General features: G+C 37.3%; 3 protein-coding genes across 3 annotated transcripts; 1 reads left to right on the top strand and 2 right to left on the bottom strand.

Moving 5' to 3' along the window:
• Positions 1-145: 145 nt before the first annotated feature.
• Positions 146-3,860, top strand: LOC132109528 (ubiquitin-conjugating enzyme E2 A). Its single transcript, XM_059515679.1, has 7 exons — positions 146-354; positions 579-659; positions 1,069-1,094; positions 1,909-1,998; positions 2,089-2,177; positions 2,717-3,251; positions 3,294-3,860. The coding sequence occupies exons 1-6, from the start codon at positions 311-313 to the stop codon at positions 2,843-2,845; spliced, it is 459 nt and encodes a 152-aa protein (XP_059371662.1). The 5' UTR covers positions 146-310; the 3' UTR covers positions 2,846-3,251; positions 3,294-3,860.
• Positions 3,861-4,429: 569 nt separating this feature from the next.
• Positions 4,430-7,572, bottom strand: LOC132109527 (NF-kappa-B-repressing factor-like). The gene is made up of 3 exons (XM_059515678.1): positions 7,274-7,572; positions 7,000-7,124; positions 4,430-6,779 (listed from the first exon to the last, which is right to left on the bottom strand). The coding sequence occupies exons 1-3, from the start codon at positions 7,498-7,500 to the stop codon at positions 4,555-4,557; spliced, it is 2,577 nt and encodes an 858-aa protein (XP_059371661.1). The 5' UTR covers positions 7,501-7,572; the 3' UTR covers positions 4,430-4,554.
• A 2,344-nt stretch (positions 7,573-9,916) lies between these two features.
• Positions 9,917-18,868, bottom strand: LOC132110093 (arrestin-C-like). The gene is made up of 15 exons (XM_059516682.1): positions 18,547-18,868; positions 17,402-17,435; positions 13,958-13,988; positions 13,411-13,471; positions 13,233-13,277; positions 12,959-13,152; positions 12,819-12,878; positions 12,655-12,731; positions 12,431-12,566; positions 12,241-12,325; positions 11,698-11,770; positions 11,398-11,535; positions 11,089-11,193; positions 10,761-10,810; positions 9,917-10,410 (listed from the first exon to the last, which is right to left on the bottom strand). Exons 2-15 carry the CDS (start codon positions 17,407-17,409, stop codon positions 10,373-10,375), a joined length of 1,101 nt encoding a protein of 366 aa, XP_059372665.1. The 5' UTR covers positions 17,410-17,435; positions 18,547-18,868; the 3' UTR covers positions 9,917-10,372.
• Between the last annotated feature and the right edge of the window lie 1,113 nt (positions 18,869-19,981).

Below are 19,981 nucleotides of genomic sequence, written 5' to 3'. Positions count from 1 at the left end.
CTAAATCACTCGAATTATTAAAGCCAGTCACAAATATATTTCACTAATAATTTCTAAAACACGAATAGGTTTACAGTTGTGTGAACGAGCTCACTTTTATATCATTCAGCAGTTGCTTGTCCCCCAGTTTGCGTTGATATGGTCCAGTCCCAGAGAGACGGGTTTAGAGAGGATCCAAGCAAGAGAACGGCTAACGTCGGTATTTAACCGAATCGACGAAGCCGACGTCCGTTGAATTAAAATAATTAAAAGCGATTCAAAATAACAGCGTTGATACCTTATGTTTACGTCTTGGCTATCCAATTAAACCATGTCAACCCCAGCAAGACGGCGTCTGATGAGAGATTTTAAACGGTAAGCGACACTGAAAATGCTAAAGGCCCTCGGTAGCTTTTTGCATGAACACCGGCTGCACTCAAGTCTTTAACATGGCGACTTTTCCCCCCACAATAGCCATTTATAAACGTCATTATTGCTCACCGACCATGTATTTGGAAGCTATCTGTGCAGTATTTCGTGTTGTCGTACTGTTTGTGTAGTATATGTAATGCAACTTCTCCGGGTAACTTATTTTTCAGTCTCCAGGAGGATCCACCAGCAGGAGTTAGCGGAGCCCCGTCGGAAAACAACATCATGGTCTGGAACGCTGTCATTTTTGGGTTTGTATCTTGTGAATTTTTTGACAGCGATGAGCAGTGAACAGAACACACTGGCAATTTAGTTTATCTCAGACTACTCGAGGGCTGTGAGATGACATCCAGCTTGTTAGCGGTAATGTAAGCAGTTTTAAATAGGCCAGATGGCCAGTGGTCCCCCATAAGAGGTGCTGGTTATTTGATCTTTGAAGCGACGGTGTCCTGAATAGAGCTGTGTGTATGTTGTTGTTGTGGTGGAGAAAACGGGTTATAATGTCATATCCGTAGACTATGTGCCTTGTTATTTTTGGATTGCAGTAAGGTTAATGCGCAGGTCTGCTGCACGTTGGCTGGTGATTTTGGCTTTGTTTCTTGCTGTCATGCCAAGTGTTTTGTATAACCTGACATGTTGACCCATTTCTTCTGCCTACAGCCCTGAAGGAACACCCTTTGAAGATGGTAAGGCAAGAAACACAAACTATATGTCATATGTTATATTTCATTTTTTTTCTCCAGTTTTCCAATGCAGCATTTGGAGAAATAACTTCAAAAGTTTAGGGTCAATTAAAAATATTATTATTATTATTATTTGCTCTCATAAATAGCTTTTATTTGATAAATAAATACAGTTTATAATATTGCAAACTATTAGTACTATTTAAAATGACTGTTTTCCAATTAAATGCATTTCTGTGGTGACAATGTTAGATTTACAAACATTACTCCAGTCTTCAGTGTCACAAGATCCTGCAGAAATCATTTTTAATATGCTGATTTGCTGCTCAAGAAACATGTCTCGCTGGTCCGTGCTAAAAACAGTTGTGCTGTTAATATTATTATTATTATTATTATTTTTTAGGTATTACTTATCTTTAGGTATTACTAAGTCTTTACTGTCACATTTGGTCAATTTAATGTTAAATGAAATCAGTTTCTATTAAATAAAAACTTACTGACTCCAAACATTGGTATAATGCTATCTTTAGAAAAATATTTCATAACATTATTTATTCATTTAAATTTTTAATCAAATTGTCTATCATTACAAATGTCTTCACTGTCACATTTGATCAGATTAATATAATGTAAACCTTAATTTAAACCACAACTGACAGCTGAATAAGGATTGCGCTTTGGGTTCCTAATACAGACAACTGATTTTATTGTATGTGCCACTGTATAATTGTTTACTAGCATTTGGCATGGTATGGTTCTTTTTGCTTGCATGTGGCAAATGGTTTTGCTTCATATTTTCCTTTTCCACTTGTCATAGGAACTTTCAAACTCACAATAGAATTTACAGAAGAATATCCAAACAAACCTCCTACAGTCCGGTTTGTCTCCAAAATGTTTCACCCTAATGGTAAAATGTATATTTCTAAAATCCTAGTATTGCATTTATGAAGTTTGATTCAGTGGACCATAAAATCTAATTGTATTTCTTTGTGTTCAGTTTATGCAGATGGTAGTATATGTTTGGACATTCTTCAGAATCGCTGGAGTCCAACATATGATGTTTCCTCAATTTTAACCTCAATACAGGTATGAAATGTCTGCACTTCTTTCTGCTTTTATCACAAACAACAAGGTTCCTCTACAGTATGGAAATTTATGAAATCTGATTTGACTATTTTCCACATCAGGATCAAGTATAGGAAAAAAGGACAACCAAGGTTTTAAAAAACGTTTTTTGTTTCCACATTTTTGGCCAGTTCTATTTTCCAAAATACAAAACTTAAGAATTTAAAAAAAAAAATAAAATCGCATACAATTTTTTTTTTTTTTTATCAGTTGTCACCATTACCCTATGCTTGGTGGATTTTTAGTCTCACTCCATTCCTGTTGAGTCATTTTGTAATGAAAAGTATTTAATTTATTTATTGTAAATAAGAGATTCACTTTCTTATTGTAAATTCAATATTGTGAATGTAAAATCTGAAGAGAAGTATGGAATTTTTAATCTAATTAACATGACTTCCTTTTTTTCTTTTGCTTGAAACTTTTCTTTATGACTTTTTGATGTCTTTATAAAAAATGTTAGTACATTATTCAGGTTGTTAACTTACCTTTCATTATCACAGTCTTTACTGGATGAGCCCAACCCAAACAGCCCTGCCAACAGCCAGGCAGCTCAGCTGTATCAGGAAAACAAGAGAGAGTATGAGAAGCGTGTGTCGGCGATTGTGGAACAGAGCTGGCGTGACTGTTGACCCTCCTTACAGTTCACATATGAACAATAGTCTGCCTCGCCAACAAGAGGAAAACCACCTTGCAAAGAATAAAATACAACACATCGTGTTTTCAATCATTCTCCACGTACTCAGTAGAATTGTCTGTTCTGTAGCTGTTGCAGGATTAGAGTGATGTTGTGTTGTGGTCTCCCTCTTCATGCTGAACCTTATCCTGGATGAGGATAAACTTTAGTTTTACAAAATATTGTTGCTAGGATTACTTCCTTTTATTTGGCCTGCCCTCATTTTTGTCATCTTATTTCTTTGGTTTTATGAGTTGCTCCTACACTGTGGGCTGATTTCATTTTGGGTATTAACATGTTTGATTACTGTTTACAGTATGAATGCAAGTTTGAGTATCCTTGTTTGAATCCAGAGCAGAAGCGTCATACCGAATGCCACTTAATGTTTCGTTCAGAGTTCCAAGTGGAACTGCAAGGACATTAAAGATCGATGTTTGTTAGCATATAAATTGTTTTGTATGGAAAGCTTACGTTTCAGAAACATGCCTTTTATAACTGCACTTGGAAAACCTGAACTTTTAAAACCAGTTTGAAAATTGAAAAGTACCAAATGCTGGAAATGGCCCTTTTTAATCTAGTGCAAGTGGTTTGTTCTTTTAATATGGCAGTTCTTACTGTTGTTTAAGGTGTTGTCTATTGACACTGTGTAATTGTTTGAAGGTACACAGTGATCTGTCTTTCCCACAAAGCTGAATGCCTGAGATTCAGAATATTACAAATTGGCATAGAGTGTGTGTTGCACCCCAGATGCATGGTTATTTTTCTGATTTTCTTAAGTTCCATTTAAAGTGTCCATTTATTTTCACTTTAAATTGCTTCTCCAACCATATGGATGTGAATCTGTCATGCAGTATCCATTTAAGCTAATCCTCTTTTTTTTTCTAATTTACCAAGAGTGTCAGATTTGCACTAGTAACCCATGGAAGAAACTGTACATTTTTTCACTTCTTGTAAATAAACAGTAAAATAAACTCTATGGTGTTTGTTCTTGAACAAAGATAAGAATTTACATTTCATTAATTGAACTAGGAAATGGACAATGACCAGACTAAATTTAATGTTCACTACAAGCAGACTGGATGACAATATTGGCAATGACAAACAACTTCACAGGGATTGCTGCTTAGGCATTTGCCAGACAGAGATTTAAGGTTGAGATAAAGATTTAATTCTACAAACAACCAGAAAATGACAAAAATATATACTGTTTTGTAGTTACTAAGATTATTTTTATATTTCAAGTGTTTATTTTACAACAGATGAATGACATGTGAATGATATATTGTCCATTGTGAAAACATAAAATGGAATGTCATTTCAGAGAGGAGCACATGCTGCCAAAAGACCCCACTAATATCCATGTCAATAAATATCATTCCTGATATGATAAAGTTTAGTTAGTAATGTCTGTTCATCATATGGCCTCAAACTAACCAACAGCAAATCTGGAAGAACTGTACAAAAATGCATGGTAAATAGTGGCAAAGGGTACACACTGTTGTCATTGAGAACTGACAGATTTTCCAGGCTTCAGTCCACCTTCCGTTTTAAAAAAAAATAGTTTATTCTCTTTGTAAATAAATTAACGGGAAACAAGTAAAACTGATTTGCTTTTATCAATGGTCATCTGTTGGTTTCTCATTGTTGGTGGCCTGTTGAGCCTAGTCATTGTGAAGTTTGAGGTTTCACAAGTTCATATCGTCCCACCTGCCCCTCCTGCAGTAGCTGACCAATCAGCTGTTCCTTCTGAACTCTGCGACTAACCACGAGGAAGCGCTGTCGACCCTGTCCATACGATTTGCTGCGCAGCCCATATCTTTGGGATACTTGGTGTATCTGCCGGCGCTCTTCATTGTTGAGCTCTGTGGAGAATCGCAGGTCATCTTGACGGTCAGAACTTGCATAATTCCGAATTATTTCCTCAATATCGCGCTTAGTCATCTGATTACTCTGCCTGTCCATGTCCATACCGAGTCCTTCCCTGGTAAACTGCTCTTTGACCTTGATGGGCTCAGCAATGCCCTCTCCTTCTCTACCCAAACCACCACCTGTCCAACCCATCTTCCGGAGTAGCTGGTTACCAATGTTGTCCTCCTTGATCTCCTGCTGCATGGATTCCTCACCAGAACGAGCCATGATTTGATTTCGGCTAATCGCATCAACATGGCTTTCCTTCCAGAGGTTGGACTTCACCACAGCTTGTGTGCGCCGAAGTGTGGCGAGGGCCTCCTCTGCTGCAATGTGCTTCACTGTCTTTTTGGGGCCAATGCCTGCAGCCACATACTGACCATCGAGGTAAACTTCACATTGCCAGCGATGGTCCGGCAGGACAGTGAACTTGTAGTCAGCAAGCACTTTATTAAATTGAGCAGTGTCATTTATTATACAAATAGCGTTATCTGAGTTTTCAAGGATGACCAATTCACCTCTCTGTGCTTTTTTGTTGCTTTGCTGGGCGAAGCGACTTCCAGGCTGGTCTGAAGTGTGGTTCCCTCCAGAAAAATTCTGCTGCTGTTGTTGCTCTTGTTGTCGAGTAGCCTGGTTCATTCGCAACTTCCTTACTGCCTCCTCTGCCGCTGCGTGTTTTGAGCTCTTCTTGGTCCCTCTCGCTTGCGCCACCAGCTCGTCCTGTAAGTACACACTACAGAGCCATAAATTGTTGTTGGGAACCGGGTCAAAAGTATAATCAACTTTCATTCGGTTGAACGCAGCAGAGTTGTTGAGTATACAGATGGCATCGTGTGCGTTCTCCATGATTACAAATTCTGTCCAGTGTTTGCTTCGGTCAGGCTCATACTGGCCCTTGGTACTAGGGAGTGGCTTGTCCTCGGGGTTGCGAAGAGGTGGGGGAAGGATTGGGTTTGGAGTGTTTACCTGGCACACCACCATATCATTAACGTAAGTACGCTTGTATTGCCGTTGCAGGACACGAATTTCCACCGGCCTCATGAATAGTTTGACAGCCTGTTCTGACGCTCGGTCTCTGGCACCGTTTTTGCTCCCAGAGTACCCAGTGGCAAGGTACACAGACTGACACCTCAGTTCACATGCATATCCATCAGAGGGTATTTTTCTGTTTTTAGGAAGGTCAGCAGGTGGAATATCTCTTAAATTAACATAGATGTACTCTGGGTTTGTCTTGCAAGCCTGAATGCTGCGGCTGAGTATGAAATTGTAGTTTGGCATGTCAGGTCCACTCATGAACGCAGGATCTCTCAGGGTAACAGCAACAGCTGATGATACTCTGGTAATCAGCCTCAGTTTTTCATCAATTGTTGATTCAGGGAGAGAAGACATCAGTGAAGGTGTTGGAAGAAGGCCAGTGCCAGCTCTGCTTGGGCCGTTGTATACCCTGTTGAAAGCCTTGCTGGAGGTCGGCCTATCCTGATGTCCAAATCCCAGTCCACGCCATCCACTATCCCAGGCTCCAGGACGTCCAGAACCTCTGTATCCATCAGCTTGGCCTGCCTGTGAGTATGAGTCCGATTGTCTGGCAGTATGCGCCTCATATCTAGCGGTGTACTCCTGCTGCACTTTGCCCATGAAGCTCGGGGTGCACCCTCTGCTGCCATAGCCAAGGCCACTTGTGCCGCCCGAGGCCACATCCTTACTTCTGTGCTCAGGCCAAGAATCATAACCGCACCTCCCGGTCTCAAGGGAGCACGAGGAGGAAGAGGAGCCATTGCCACGGCTACCATTATACGGTGGATGATCTGGTTCCCTTTGTCTTACATCATTCATCTCACGCCTCCTGCGCTCCTCCTCATTTTCTTTTTCATCCATTTCTCTGATTCCACTGCCGCTGCTTTCACCACTTACAAAGTGTACTGGTTCAAATCGAGGTCTGGATGTGAATTTTGACACGGACATCTTCTTCATGGGCTCTTCAGCTGAGATATGAAATAAAACATAATTAAAATATCAATTTGTATGCAAATATGATTGCCTAAAAATTATTCATAAAATATTTACACTTTGTTTATTTGATGCAAAACAACAAAAATGTTTCAAAGCTAAAAACTATATTATAAAAATGTTTGTGTGACAGTTGGAAGATTGATTGATCGATATACAGACAGATAGACTGTTTTCAAGCATTGACAGACTTACTTCCATCAGATGAATATGGCCTCTTATTTGCGCCAGTGTTTGGAACTAATTCATACGAGGGCACTTCACCAATATCAATCCCTTCTGCCATACCAAGCACCTTGTGCATCAGTTGGGAGCCATACCTGGCCAAAGAAAGAACAGCCATAATGTTGACAACATGCTTTGGTTAGCATTACATATGTATAACTTTGAAATTAAAAAGGTATTCACTCAAACTACCACCAAAAACAGCCCAGTTCTCACATCCTATTCTATTCAAAACAATCCCCACCTGCATCCCATGAAAACATGGTTAACCCACACCATCGACAGGGCCAGTAGCTTATCAAGAGCATTTCCCTCATACTCTTCAATGTGTTTCACAATGAACTGACGTCTAGCGGACCAGTGCTTGTCACTCTCGTACTGCTGCCGGTAATCATCGATATTACAGTTCCAATGACGAAGACCAGCGGGTTTACTTGAAACACACGGGCCCGGTGAATGAGGTCTGATCATCCCGGTGTTTGACGGTAGCCAGCAGCTAACCGGAAACAACGTAGTGCGCGCAGTGCATGCTGGGAACGTCACACGGCCCAATAATATTATGATACACGATACAGAATATTTGGGCTTGCTAAAACAATCACGCAGTTGCTATTCAAGTAGAGAGTCAGATGCTGCGTGGTATGGAGTCGTTTGCGTAACAAACTTAACAATTCAATATGCTCTGTCTGTATTTGCCCAACATATTTACTGTTAACATATGACAACAAGATTACAGAGATGGCTGTCATACAGAGTTGACGTTACAACTATAGCGATATTTCTGGACATAATGGCAAAGAATTTGTATTTTAAACAGAAAAACCGCAGCTCTTTAAAATACAGCGTTTGTCAAACATGCACTCTGGATTACGTTTGTTGTTTTCCCTTTATGGTTAAGCTAACCAACAGTTTAAATAAGATGACACTTAAAGTGACGCAGTAGCGTCTTCATTCTCTCACACTGTTCTTTACCGTTTTGTTAAGTTTAAGCGCTTTTACGGTGAAGTACACGACGATGTACACGAATGTATAACATAATACTAAGTAAAGCTTACCTTTGTCGTACAGTTTCCCTTCCGAAAGGAAAATATATTTACCAATATATTTCTTAAAATATATTGTGATATATTGTAATATATTATTTTCCCTTTTTATTTTCTAATATATTATATATTTGAATACATATATTGATGATATATTACATAATATATCGCAAAATATACAAATGATTGCCGCTTTCAATATATTGCAATATATTGGAAAAAATAAATATATATAAGAATATATGCCTAATATATTACATGATATTTTCCAATATACTGCAATATATTTTTGTTTCATAAGGGTTGTCTGTTTAGGGGACCTTGAGTGTGCAAAGCCGCTGCTATTTGAGGTGAATTAAGATGAACAAACGATTTTGCAGTTTAAACTGACACTGCTAAAACGAATCCACTGCTGCAACCAGGAAAAGAGTCATTAATTAATTCAGAAACCGCGACTCAATCGTTACCATTGACACTCACTGCTCTAATCTGTTTATAGATGATTCATTACATCCATTTAAGTCAGAAGCCTATTTATACGTTGCTTCTCTTATGAAAGTAGGCTAATGTTACAGGTTCATGAAACATTGTTAATGTTTTGACTTTACATACACATATACATATACACTACAATACACACATATATACATACATAACCGGTCACAAGTTTGGGATCAGAACGATTTTTAATGTTTTTTACATAAGTTTTTTTATGCTCATCATGGCTGCTTTTATATGATAATACAGGAAAAATGTTAATATTGTGAAATATTATGTAAAATAACGTTTTTCTATTTTAATATACATTCAAATCAAATTTATTCCTGTAATGCAAAGTTGAATTTTCAGCATCATTACTCCAGTCTTTAGTGTCACATGATCCTTCAGAAATCATTCTAATGTGCTGATTTATTATCAGTGCTGGAAACTGTTGTGCTGCTTAATATTTTTTTTGAACCTGTGATGACTTTTTTTCAGGATTCTTTGATGAATAAAAAGTTAAAAAGAAGAGCATTTATTCAAAATATAAATCATCCTATTATAATATAAATTTTTATTCTTTCTTTTTTTTTTTGAAAGAAATTAAAATTCTTAATCAGCAAGGATGTGTTAAATTGTGATAGCAAAGATTTATATTGTTAGAAAAGATTTTGGATTTTTAGGATGATTTATATTTTGAATAAATGCTGCTCTTTTTAAATTTTTATTCATCAAAGAATCCTGAAAAAAGTATCACACAAATAAATAAATAAATAAATAAATATTTGGCAGCACAACTGTTGCCAACATTAATAATTCTAATAATGAATCAGCATATTAGAATAATTTCTTAGGGATTATGTGACACTATACCGGAGTAATGGCTGATGAAAATTCAGCATTGCATCACCGAAATAAATTCTATTTTTAAGGATGTTAAAATAGAAACAATTATTTTATATTGTAATAACATTGTGCAAGATTACTGTTTTTCTTCTGTATTTTCGATCAAATAAATGCATCCTTGATGAGCATGAGAGACTTAAAAAAAAAAAACATTACAAGTCTTACTGATCCCAAACTTTTGACCGGTAGTGCATATACACACATACATAAGTTACGAATATGTATACACACACACACACACACACACACACACACACACACACACACACACACACACACACACACACACACACACACACACACACACACACACACACACATATATATATATATATATATATATATATATATATATATATATATATATATATATATATATATATATATATATATATATATATATATTAACAATATATTATAGTGGTTGTGGGTGTAATTTTAGGATTGATTTAAAAAAAAATCCACTTCATCTATATTAAGCCCTGATGAAGAATGAGGAAAAACTTTGATAGTGGCCCAAATAACACTCCAATGTTTATTAATTTCCACCATGACCACATACAGAAAAAAAATATTTCAATTTAATACAATTATAATAATACATTTATCATAAGTTGTTCATATTTTAAATTCACATACAATAAGAAACTAAAACATTAATCTGAGATCCCATAATAAAGGCAGAAGAAATAAACATGACATCAGCATTAGACCAATGCTTGATCAGTGTCATTGAGTTCCTCTTAGTGTACAAGGCCTTTAGCCCATTTTTAACACTATACAGCTAATTCCATTTACATCGATATTTGCAACAAGGAAGTATCTATGGTCTATTGCTCATGAAATGAAATTGTTTGGAATCTGCATCTGCATCTGTTCCTGAGTGTCTCTCCTTCTGACTTGCTCTTTTCCCGTCACTGGCTGTTGAGTTTATTCAAGGTTGATATCCGTCCTGAATTTTAAAAAAAGTTTCATTTTTGTTAAAGCCTCAAAGTCTAAGCGTCAAAATGAAAACAAAAATAAGTTTAACTTTCTGTCTCAACATGGAAAAAAAAGTTTACATTGATACTTACACTTCTGCTCAATTTGAGTATAGACAAGGATGCAGTTAGAAAACAAGGAAATTATGCTCTTTAGAATGTTTCATAGCAGTGCCACTTTATAAACGGTCAAATTTGTATTACTTGAAATTGAAGATATGTTGTGGTCATAAATACAGAACTATCCTTGAAAAACTGGGCTGTATATACCTCACACACCCAAGCTGCCCTCATTTTAGATATAAAAGAACAGAAACCTCACCTGCTGGTTTAGGTGCCATCAGAACCAAGGGGAGTTCAGCAGTAATATCACTGTGTATGGAAGATAAACATGTCTTGAGTACTTTGACTGTTCACAATGGTAAACCACATCACACAGTGTACTGCTGGATTTATTTTCATTGTTGGTTAATGACAAGGTAACTCTAAGCAGACTGTTCCTCATTAAGCAGTGTTTGGGCATTTTCAAAGGAAAGATCTTCCTTAATAACACAGCAAAAGTCATTATTAGAGAGAAGGGGGTAAAATGCTTTCTATGTCTCTTCACTGAGACATTAGATGAAAAGATGTAGGGATGTAAAGATACAAACCTTAATGTAAGGCTTCCCAAGAGACCACCTCCCATCATCAGGGTAACTTTAATTTTGTAGGAAACAACAAGGCCTTGTATTTTTTTATCCATGTTGGGGAGCAGACTGCAGAGAGATACAGAGATTCAGAGAAGTCACCTTGTTTATCAGCCTTGCATTTTTATAAATACAAGTTTTTTATACTTTATAAAAATACAGAGATGTTATTTGGACTAAGTGCATGACTATCTGTATAATACAGATTACTTTTATATTTTCCAGCTATCAATGTATGGATATACTCAAATGTTGTAATAAAGATTAACTGACATTGTTGAAGAAGCCAAGTTGGTGTCTTCATCTTTCAGTTTTCCATCCAGTGAAAGGCCACGTTTCTCTTTGTTATTAGCAAGCAGAGGAGTGACTCTATATTCCTTCTCAAAGGTGGAGTTCGCATTAATTTGGTCCCTGTTTCAAAAAGGAGCTTTGTTCACCTCTCAAGAACAACCCAAAAAAAAATATATATATATATTTTTTAAAGATATGAAAAATGTGAACAATTATAATATTATTTAAAATAATATAATATTAACTGTGGTACAAAAATAATAGAAAAAATTTGTCACTCACGCAAACTCTTCATTCAGAACACATTTGTGGTATTTGTCCGCTGAGTAAAGCAGTACATCTGTAATTTGGTGAACTGAAACATAAAATGAGTTAAAGTTTATTGTGGATCATAGTGAGATACAATTAATGATGACTTAATGATGACTTAATAATGACGATTATCGAATAACGATTTTCAACCACTAGATATCGCAAGGGAACACCACATCTCAAACCAAAACAAACACAAAGTTTTCTTGTGAAATTGACCTTTGGGCTGGTTTTGTTACATAGACCTGACAACACTGTCAAGTAGTGTGTTTTGTTTTGGGTCAAATGGAACCCCCCCCCCCCCATCTGTGTACGCCCCTGATTATATCCAATACAATTCCCCATTAAAACCATTATAAATTCTATAAGGGTTTCTGTTTGTTTTTTGTTAGTTTTTTTCAGCAGGGTACTCAGAAGATTGGTCTTTGATGATTGTATATATCACTTTTAAATGCTTTAAATGAGCGAAAAGTGGCTGTTTAGTTCTCTAATATGAATTATAAAAATACTTACTGCTTATTTTGATTTTCTTCACTACTTTACTGGTCTCATTATTCACTTTCAGTTTGATAGGAATGGGATCTCCATGATAGTAGAGCTGAAGGGCGAGAAATCCACCGTGAATGAATATACATAGAACTGCAAATGATGAAAACATCACAGTTTTATAAATGATCAACAACAGGCATTTAAAACACTGTACCTCTTTCTCCATGGAGGCCTCCACGTGAATTGGTTTGTCTGCAGTGATAAACTGTTTGTTGATATCGGTTTTGGGTCCGGCTGCTAGCTCATTTGGTGCATACTGGATTTTACGAATAATCAAACGGCAAGTATCCCTATTATTGGTAGAAATATTGGAATCAGCACAACAATTTATTCATTTTGATGGTGAGTATTTTTATGTTAAAATGGAGCAGTACATACTTCTTGACAACCTTTTCATCTGTCTCGTCTTCTTCATTTGCAATATAGGCTTTGACTTCAAAATCAACCCCACAAGGCTGTAAAAGTAGACATATTACATATTAAAGAATCATAGTTTTATGTTCGTGAGTGCATTTGCACATATGCATGTTTTTCTGCTGTACCTTCCCGGCATCCTCTGGTCCTGGCTGAAGGGACACTGAGCATGGAAGATGTACTGGAATCTGAGACAGAACAGAAGAAACACCAATGAAGGACATCCTTGATTGTTTTCACAGTGCCTAATGCATAAATGTGAATTTACATCAAAAGTGAAGGGATGTCCTTGCTCTCCAGCTTTCTTTAAAAGCGCATCCTGCATTGGAGTGTTTGGGGGCTTGGTACCCTCAAAGGGATGCATCTGAATGCGCTTTATCCAGATATCTTTTCTAAAGGAAACTCCAATCACGTCCAGATCCTCTCGTCCATAGCGGAAGGCACATGCAAGCTGTATCCACACTACAAAAATTAAATAGTGTCTAAATAAACGTAATAAATGACATATTTTCATAATGATAATGTTTTAAATTAATTCATACCTTTCTTTCCATTGAGAGCTGAAGCATCAATTTTGAGCACCCCATCTGAGAGGGAAATTACAAGTCTTTTGAACTAGAATAATGTGTATAGATATACATGTAAACATTTAATTTTAAAAAGGTAAAAATGTACCACAATCTTAAGGAATAATCTAAGTAAAAGTAACCAAGAACGTACCAACTGGGTCAACATGTTCCACATGGTCCACAAAGTCTCTTCTCCCCAAATAAAGGCATAACTGTAATAAATGATTACTTGATTACCACGTGTGCTTGTGTATTATAAATATATTTAGAGCAGGGTTCTTTGGTTTTCTGTGGTTTTCCCAATTCTGTGGTTTTCCCAACTTCCCAACTCAATAAAATGAAAAGGTTAGACATATTATATTTGACCGAAATGCTTAAACTGATATATTGTATTCTACTAATGAAAAAACTATGCTAGATGATGAGTTTTGTGAGGGATGGGAGCCATTGAACTCCTGTGAGGTACTTTATAAAATTGACTGTTTTAATAATTACTACTAGCCTATATATTAATTAAAAAATATGTGTTATGCATAATATCTATTTTAGGTCTTGGAGTGGCATGGTTTGAGTTTTGATGTTTGGGCTTAGGTCATTGGGCTAGTTCTGATACTCAGATCTGGCAATCGTTGAGAGCATGTGCATACAGAGCAGATTACAAGTAATGGGAAGTGTAAGCAGTATAAAGGTAGCCTTACCAAACCATTGCCACTATTCTTCTTGTAAACCCTGTAGAAACAACATTAAAGTCTTGATATTATAATCATCGAGAGAGTACAATATACTGTACAGTGGGTACGGAAAGTATTCAGAACCCCTTAAATTTTTCACTCTTTGTTATATTGCAGCCATTTGCTAAAATCATTTAAGTTCATTTTTTTCCTCATTAATGTACACACAGCACCCCATATTGACAGAACAACACAGAATTGTTGACATTTTTGCAGATTTATTAAAAAAGAAAAACTGAAATATCACATGGTCCTAAGTATTCAGACCCTTTGCTGTGACACTCATATATTTAACTCAGATGCTGTCCATTTCTTCTGATCATCCTTGAGATGGTTCTACACCTTCATTTGAGTCCAGCTGTGTTTGATTATACTGACTGGACTTGATTAGGAAAGCCACACACCTGTCTATATACCTTACAGCTCACAGTGCATGTCAGAGCAAATGAGAATCATGAGGTCAAATAAGACCTCAGAGAAAGAATTGTGGCAAGGCACAGATCAGGTCAAGGTTACAAAAAATATTCTGCTGCACTTAAGGTTTTTAAGAGCACAGTGGCCTCTATAATCCTTAAATAGAAAATGTTTGTGACGACCAGAACCCTTCCTAGAGCTGGCTGTCCGGCCAAACTGAGCTATCGGGGGAGAAGAGCCTTGGTGAGAGAAGTAAAGAAGAACCCAAAGATCACTGTGGCTGAGCTCCAGAGATGCAGTCGGGAGATGGGAGAAAGTTGTAGAAAGTCAACCATCACTGCAGCCCTCCACCAGTCGGGGCTTTATGGCAGAGTGGCCCAACGGAAGCCTCTCCTCAGTGCAAGACACATGAAAGCCCCCATGGAGTTTGCTAAAAAACACCTGAAGGATTCTCCGGTCTGATGAGACCAAGATAGAACTCTTTGGCCTTAATTCTAAGCGGTATGTGTGGGACCTGTCTAATACAGTCCCAACAGTAAAGCATGGTGGTGGCAGCATCATGTTGTGGGGGTGTTTTTCAGCTGCAGGGACAGGACGACTGGTTGCAATCGAGGGAAAGATGAATGTGGCCAAATACAGGGATTTCCTGGACGAAAACCTTCTCCAGAGTGCTCAGGATCTCAGACTGGGCCGAAGGTTCACCTTCCAACAAGACAATGACCTTAAGCACACAGCTAAAATAACGAAGGAGTGGCTTCACAACAACTCCGTGACTGTTCTTGAATGACCCAGCCAGAGCCCTGACTTAAGCCCAATTTAGCATCTCTGGAGAGACCTGAAAATGGCTGTCCACCAATGTTTACCATCCAACATGACAGAACTGGAGAGGATCTGCTAGCAGGAATGGCAGAGGATCCCCAAATCCAGGTGTGAAAAACGTGTGTGCATCTTTCCCAAAAAGACTCATGGCTGTATTAGATTAAAAGGGTGCTTTTACTAAATGCTGAGCAAAGGGTCAGTGCCCAGTTGCATGAAACTCCTTAAGTGAGGGTTTCCCTGAGGGAGAAAAAATCCCTGAGGTAAGGGATTTCATTAAGAGCGTTGCAAGAAACCTCTTAACTGTCACCCTTACCTAAGTGTTTAAACTAAGCGTTTCACAGTAGTTTCTGACAACATACGGCAAAGATCGCCGCGGTTGCTATAGTTACTACCTCTAACAGTAAACAGAACATAATGAACCACAAAGCCAAACCCTTGCTAAAATCACACTTGTATTAATATATTTTTGCTGTGAAGAGTACAAACATAACAGAAAACAAAAAAACAGAGGAGGAAAAGGCAATTATTGTTTTCGTAAGTGGTTATAATAATAATAATAATAATAATACTTTTCAGCCTTTCATCAACCATTCATCATCTCCAAGGGATTATTACGATCATTAAAAACACGCCTTGATATTTCCTCCTCTTCAATTAGCACTAAATCAGCCATCGTATTTTGAGTTTAAGTTGACTTAAGGGAGCTGTTTTGGTCCCTTAAATTTATTAAGGTGAAATGGCCACTAAGAACTTTGTAGCAATGCTTAAGGGAACACTTAGATAATTATGTTATGAGTCTGGTTATTCCCTCTGTCTTTCCTTTCCTTTTCCTCCCTCTGCTGGTCACTACCTCACTCTTTCCCTTTACCTCTTCAGCTGTTTCTCATTTGTAGCCTTTTCGCTGATCCGATCCACCTGTTCCCTCTCTAACCCGCTTGCTATTTAATGCCCTCTGTTTTCTTGCCAGTTGTCGGATTATTTCATCGGAGTATGATGCTGGTGGCTTTCTACAAACCCTGCTGTATCCGTCTTGTCTTGTCACAGTCTTGTCACAGTTCTGTCTACAGTCAGGTTCAGGTCAGCTACACCTTATCATTGCCTATTAACCTCTCTTCTACTGTGTCCAGCCCTCCCGCTGTTGAGGATCTCCCTGAGCAGCGCTCAGAGCATAGCGGCCGCTCAATACGTGGGGACGAGAGGTCAAGGTTCCGCTAGCCGGTCTCCCTGTTAACCTGCTGCATTCCAGCCGTTCACTAAACCAAGAGAGAGCCACTGACCCATTCATCGAGGACCCTCTACGGAGACCGTCCCGTGTTCTATCCTTTGTCCTTAGCTATCAACCGTTTCTGTTAAGAGTGACTTTTTTCTGCATAACCTGCAGCTACCTGTGTTCCCGTTTACAGAGACTTGTGTCATCGCTCTCTCAATAAACCCTTTCATTGCACTTGGATCCTAGCTCTTCTTTACTACAAATTAAGGGGAAAAACTTAATAACAGCCTTAAGTTCCTTAAGGAAACCCTTAGGGTTTTTTCTTGCGACCCAAGTTTCACTAAGGGTACCCTTAACCTTATATCTAAGGGATTTCTTAGCTTAAGGAGTTTCATGCAACCGGGCACTGAATACTTAGGACCATGTGATATTTCAGTTTTTCTTTTTTAATAAATGTGCAAAAATGTCAACAATTCTGTGTTTTTCTGTCAATACGGGGTGCTGTGTGTACATTAATGAGGAAAAAAATTAACTTAAATGATTTTAGCAAATGGCTGCAATATAACAAAGAGTGAAAAATTTAAGGGGGTCTGAATACTTTCTGAACCCACTGTATTTTGCATGTTTTTAATATGTTAGTCTCCATGAGGTGATTAGTCATCTGCATATGCCAAGCTTTGCATTGTTACTTTTAAACTCTTGTGGTAATCCTGTCAATCCACTCTAAAAGGGATTTTTTTATAATCCAGTAATCCACTAGGATTGAAAACCAAAAAGACCACTACAGATTTAATACTACTAGTGTACAAGGTGTAGGCGCATTACGTGAAGGCTGCTTAATCTAGGTGTCATAAATATGAATAAAATATTGAATAGTCTGTAGTAGTCTTATGATGTTTTAATGTCTTTATGACTCCTATTTCAAGTATTTATAAATTGTTGGAATAAATGAATATGCATAGACTTACTTTGTCATGATAATGGAAAGTCACCTGAGGCTTTCTGAAATGACAAGTGAAAAGGTTGGAGTGTAAAATGTGCCAGTAGAAAACAGTCGTGTGATTGAGCAACATTAAAAGTAACAGAATTAAAAATAGTGTTTGGAAAACCATTCTTGTTTGTATTTTGTCCTGCTGTGATTTCAATCCACTAGAGCTAATCAGGGAACAGGAGATTAGCATAACGATAGACTGCTTCATAAGCCTCCGGAGAAGCCGCACTCAGGATTAGCTCTTATCTGTTTCTAATGTGTCTTTGTGAATGAGGCCAACTAGCGGCAATGTACATTGAATAATAAAGCACTATGTTTGAAAAGTGTTTAGTCATCTTTGTCACTTGGTGCAAAATGAGTTGTACTTTGCTAAATACATTATAGAAATGTGCATGAACATTTTAACAGAAGATAAGTTAAATTCGTTTCAAATGTGGGACTGCATGGCCTTTGGAGATATTTAAAAAAATACATATTTTAAATAATATTGAAATATTTAAAAGAGGAGCATACCCAACAGTTGAGATTAATAAATTACTATTCAAATGTAAATTAATATGAATAAATCACATTAAATATAAGACACTTATTTGGCCAGGGAAATTCACTTTTTGTTGTGCTATAGAATTTATAACAAAACACAATAATCACAATCTTTTCTCAAGTGCAATCAAGATGCAAGGTCTAAGCATCATATGTCACATTTAGCTGACTATCATTCTCGTGATCGACTATGAATATTCTTGATAAAGAGGACCTCATTCCTTCAGGTTAGAGTTAATCAATTAGCATAATGTTTAGTTAACTGGAAATCAAGACACTGAATAGCAAACAACTGACGCTCCTCAGTCTGTAGTCTACATGATAGCAATTTGTTATCTTGTGTTTAAGTACACTCTCAGAAAAAAAGATACAAAGCTGTCCACAAGGGCAGTACCCTATGTACAATTTATGTACTAAAATGCATCCTTTAATACAAAGAACTTTAATACAAATTTAATACAAATTCAAAATTCAATCTTCGTAGTGGACAATAATGCTAGTCGTCACACTGAACAATCTCATATAAACGGAACGCAAGTCAACAGCTGTCTTAAAGTGTGATGACAGTTCAGATCTTACCTGGTTTTGAGAGGACGTCTTTTGCTTTGCTCTTGACTGTTGCACGTGAGCACTGTTCTGTAGCTAGTGTAGATAGTTTCCTAGTGTGTTTCCCAGTTTGTCTTGTCTGCCTTTATAGTGCAAACTCTCCTCCCTCTCTTTGGCTTATACAGCCTACGTTATAAAATGTTAATTTCACTCCCAATCCTATTAGTTGATTAGTACTCGTCTTTTTCTGGCTACAATATGTATAAAAATAGACACGGAATTGGACTTAGGAATTAGTTATTGAGAAGTACACGTATGAATGAGAGTGTCAGCCTGAGGGTCATTTGGTTGGACAACAGAACTGTGATAATACGCTTGGATCTCTTGACCAGTGCTCCACCTCCAACATACATAGCACGTGTCCATTTAGGGAATGTCCTCACCGTGGCATCACTTTCCCTGTCATGAGGCAAGAATAACAGTAACAACTGCTCTCACAGGTTCATAACACAGAACACATTCATCCTAACAGGCTGAGTTTGGATAGACATCAAATTACAATCAGCTTGTAAATGTGCTATACAAATAAAATGAACTTGAATTTGATTTCTTAGGCATAACTTACCAGATATTCACAGTGAGAAACACATTTGCTATTCGATAACACTAATTTTGTTTGCATTGCTTAACAAAGAGGTCTATCAATCACAGTTACGAAGCAGGAGGTTAAAGAGGTCAAAATGCATCTACACTAATGCTGAATAACTTCAGCTGCAATACATATTTAGACAAGCGGAATGCAAAAACTTGAAAACCCCTCTTTTATCAGACACTTTTGCTTGTGGAATAAATTTGTCATGACTGCCATAATGCACAATGTCACTGCTGATCATCTTTTTCAATGACACTGCATCCACGCCACTAGGTGCCACTATGAGTTGTTTTACATAATGACTCTAAAACACGGCTGAACAGGTTTGTTATTAGTCCTAACTCTTTCTCACACAACCTAAATTAGAAAAAAGGGTTTGTTAAAACAATATGTCAGTATAATGAATATATTAATTAAAGCACCTTTGTTAAGGTTATTTTATTTTTTATTATAGGTTATCCTTTGAGGGCTTCATTTAAAGGGCGTTGAATGGGAAATGCAGTGTTGAACATATTGTTATTATAAGTAGAGTAGTGACTGACGTAAACCTTTTTCTGAGGATGAAAAAGGATCAGACTGTGACATCTGGGCTCTCATCATGCCTCACACCTGCTGTAACAGATGGTCTAAGTTTATATGGCTTGTGGTCTCTGCTCAAATGGCATGCAAAGGTGTTTTGATCAATATTATGCTTTGTTCACTCTGACACCAATTATGAGAAATTATCAGAAATGTATGATTACTAAAACACAGATAATATCAATACATTTGTCATAGCTGAATGGAAAATAGTAAAGTGATCACAGAACAAAGTAA

This window comes from Carassius carassius, chromosome 29, assembly GCF_963082965.1.
Source record: "Carassius carassius chromosome 29, fCarCar2.1, whole genome shotgun sequence".
Lineage (NCBI taxonomy): Eukaryota > Metazoa > Chordata > Actinopteri > Cypriniformes > Cyprinidae > Carassius > Carassius carassius.
Note: the sequence above shows the minus strand (reverse complement) of the source record. Positions and strands in the feature narration are given on the sequence as shown.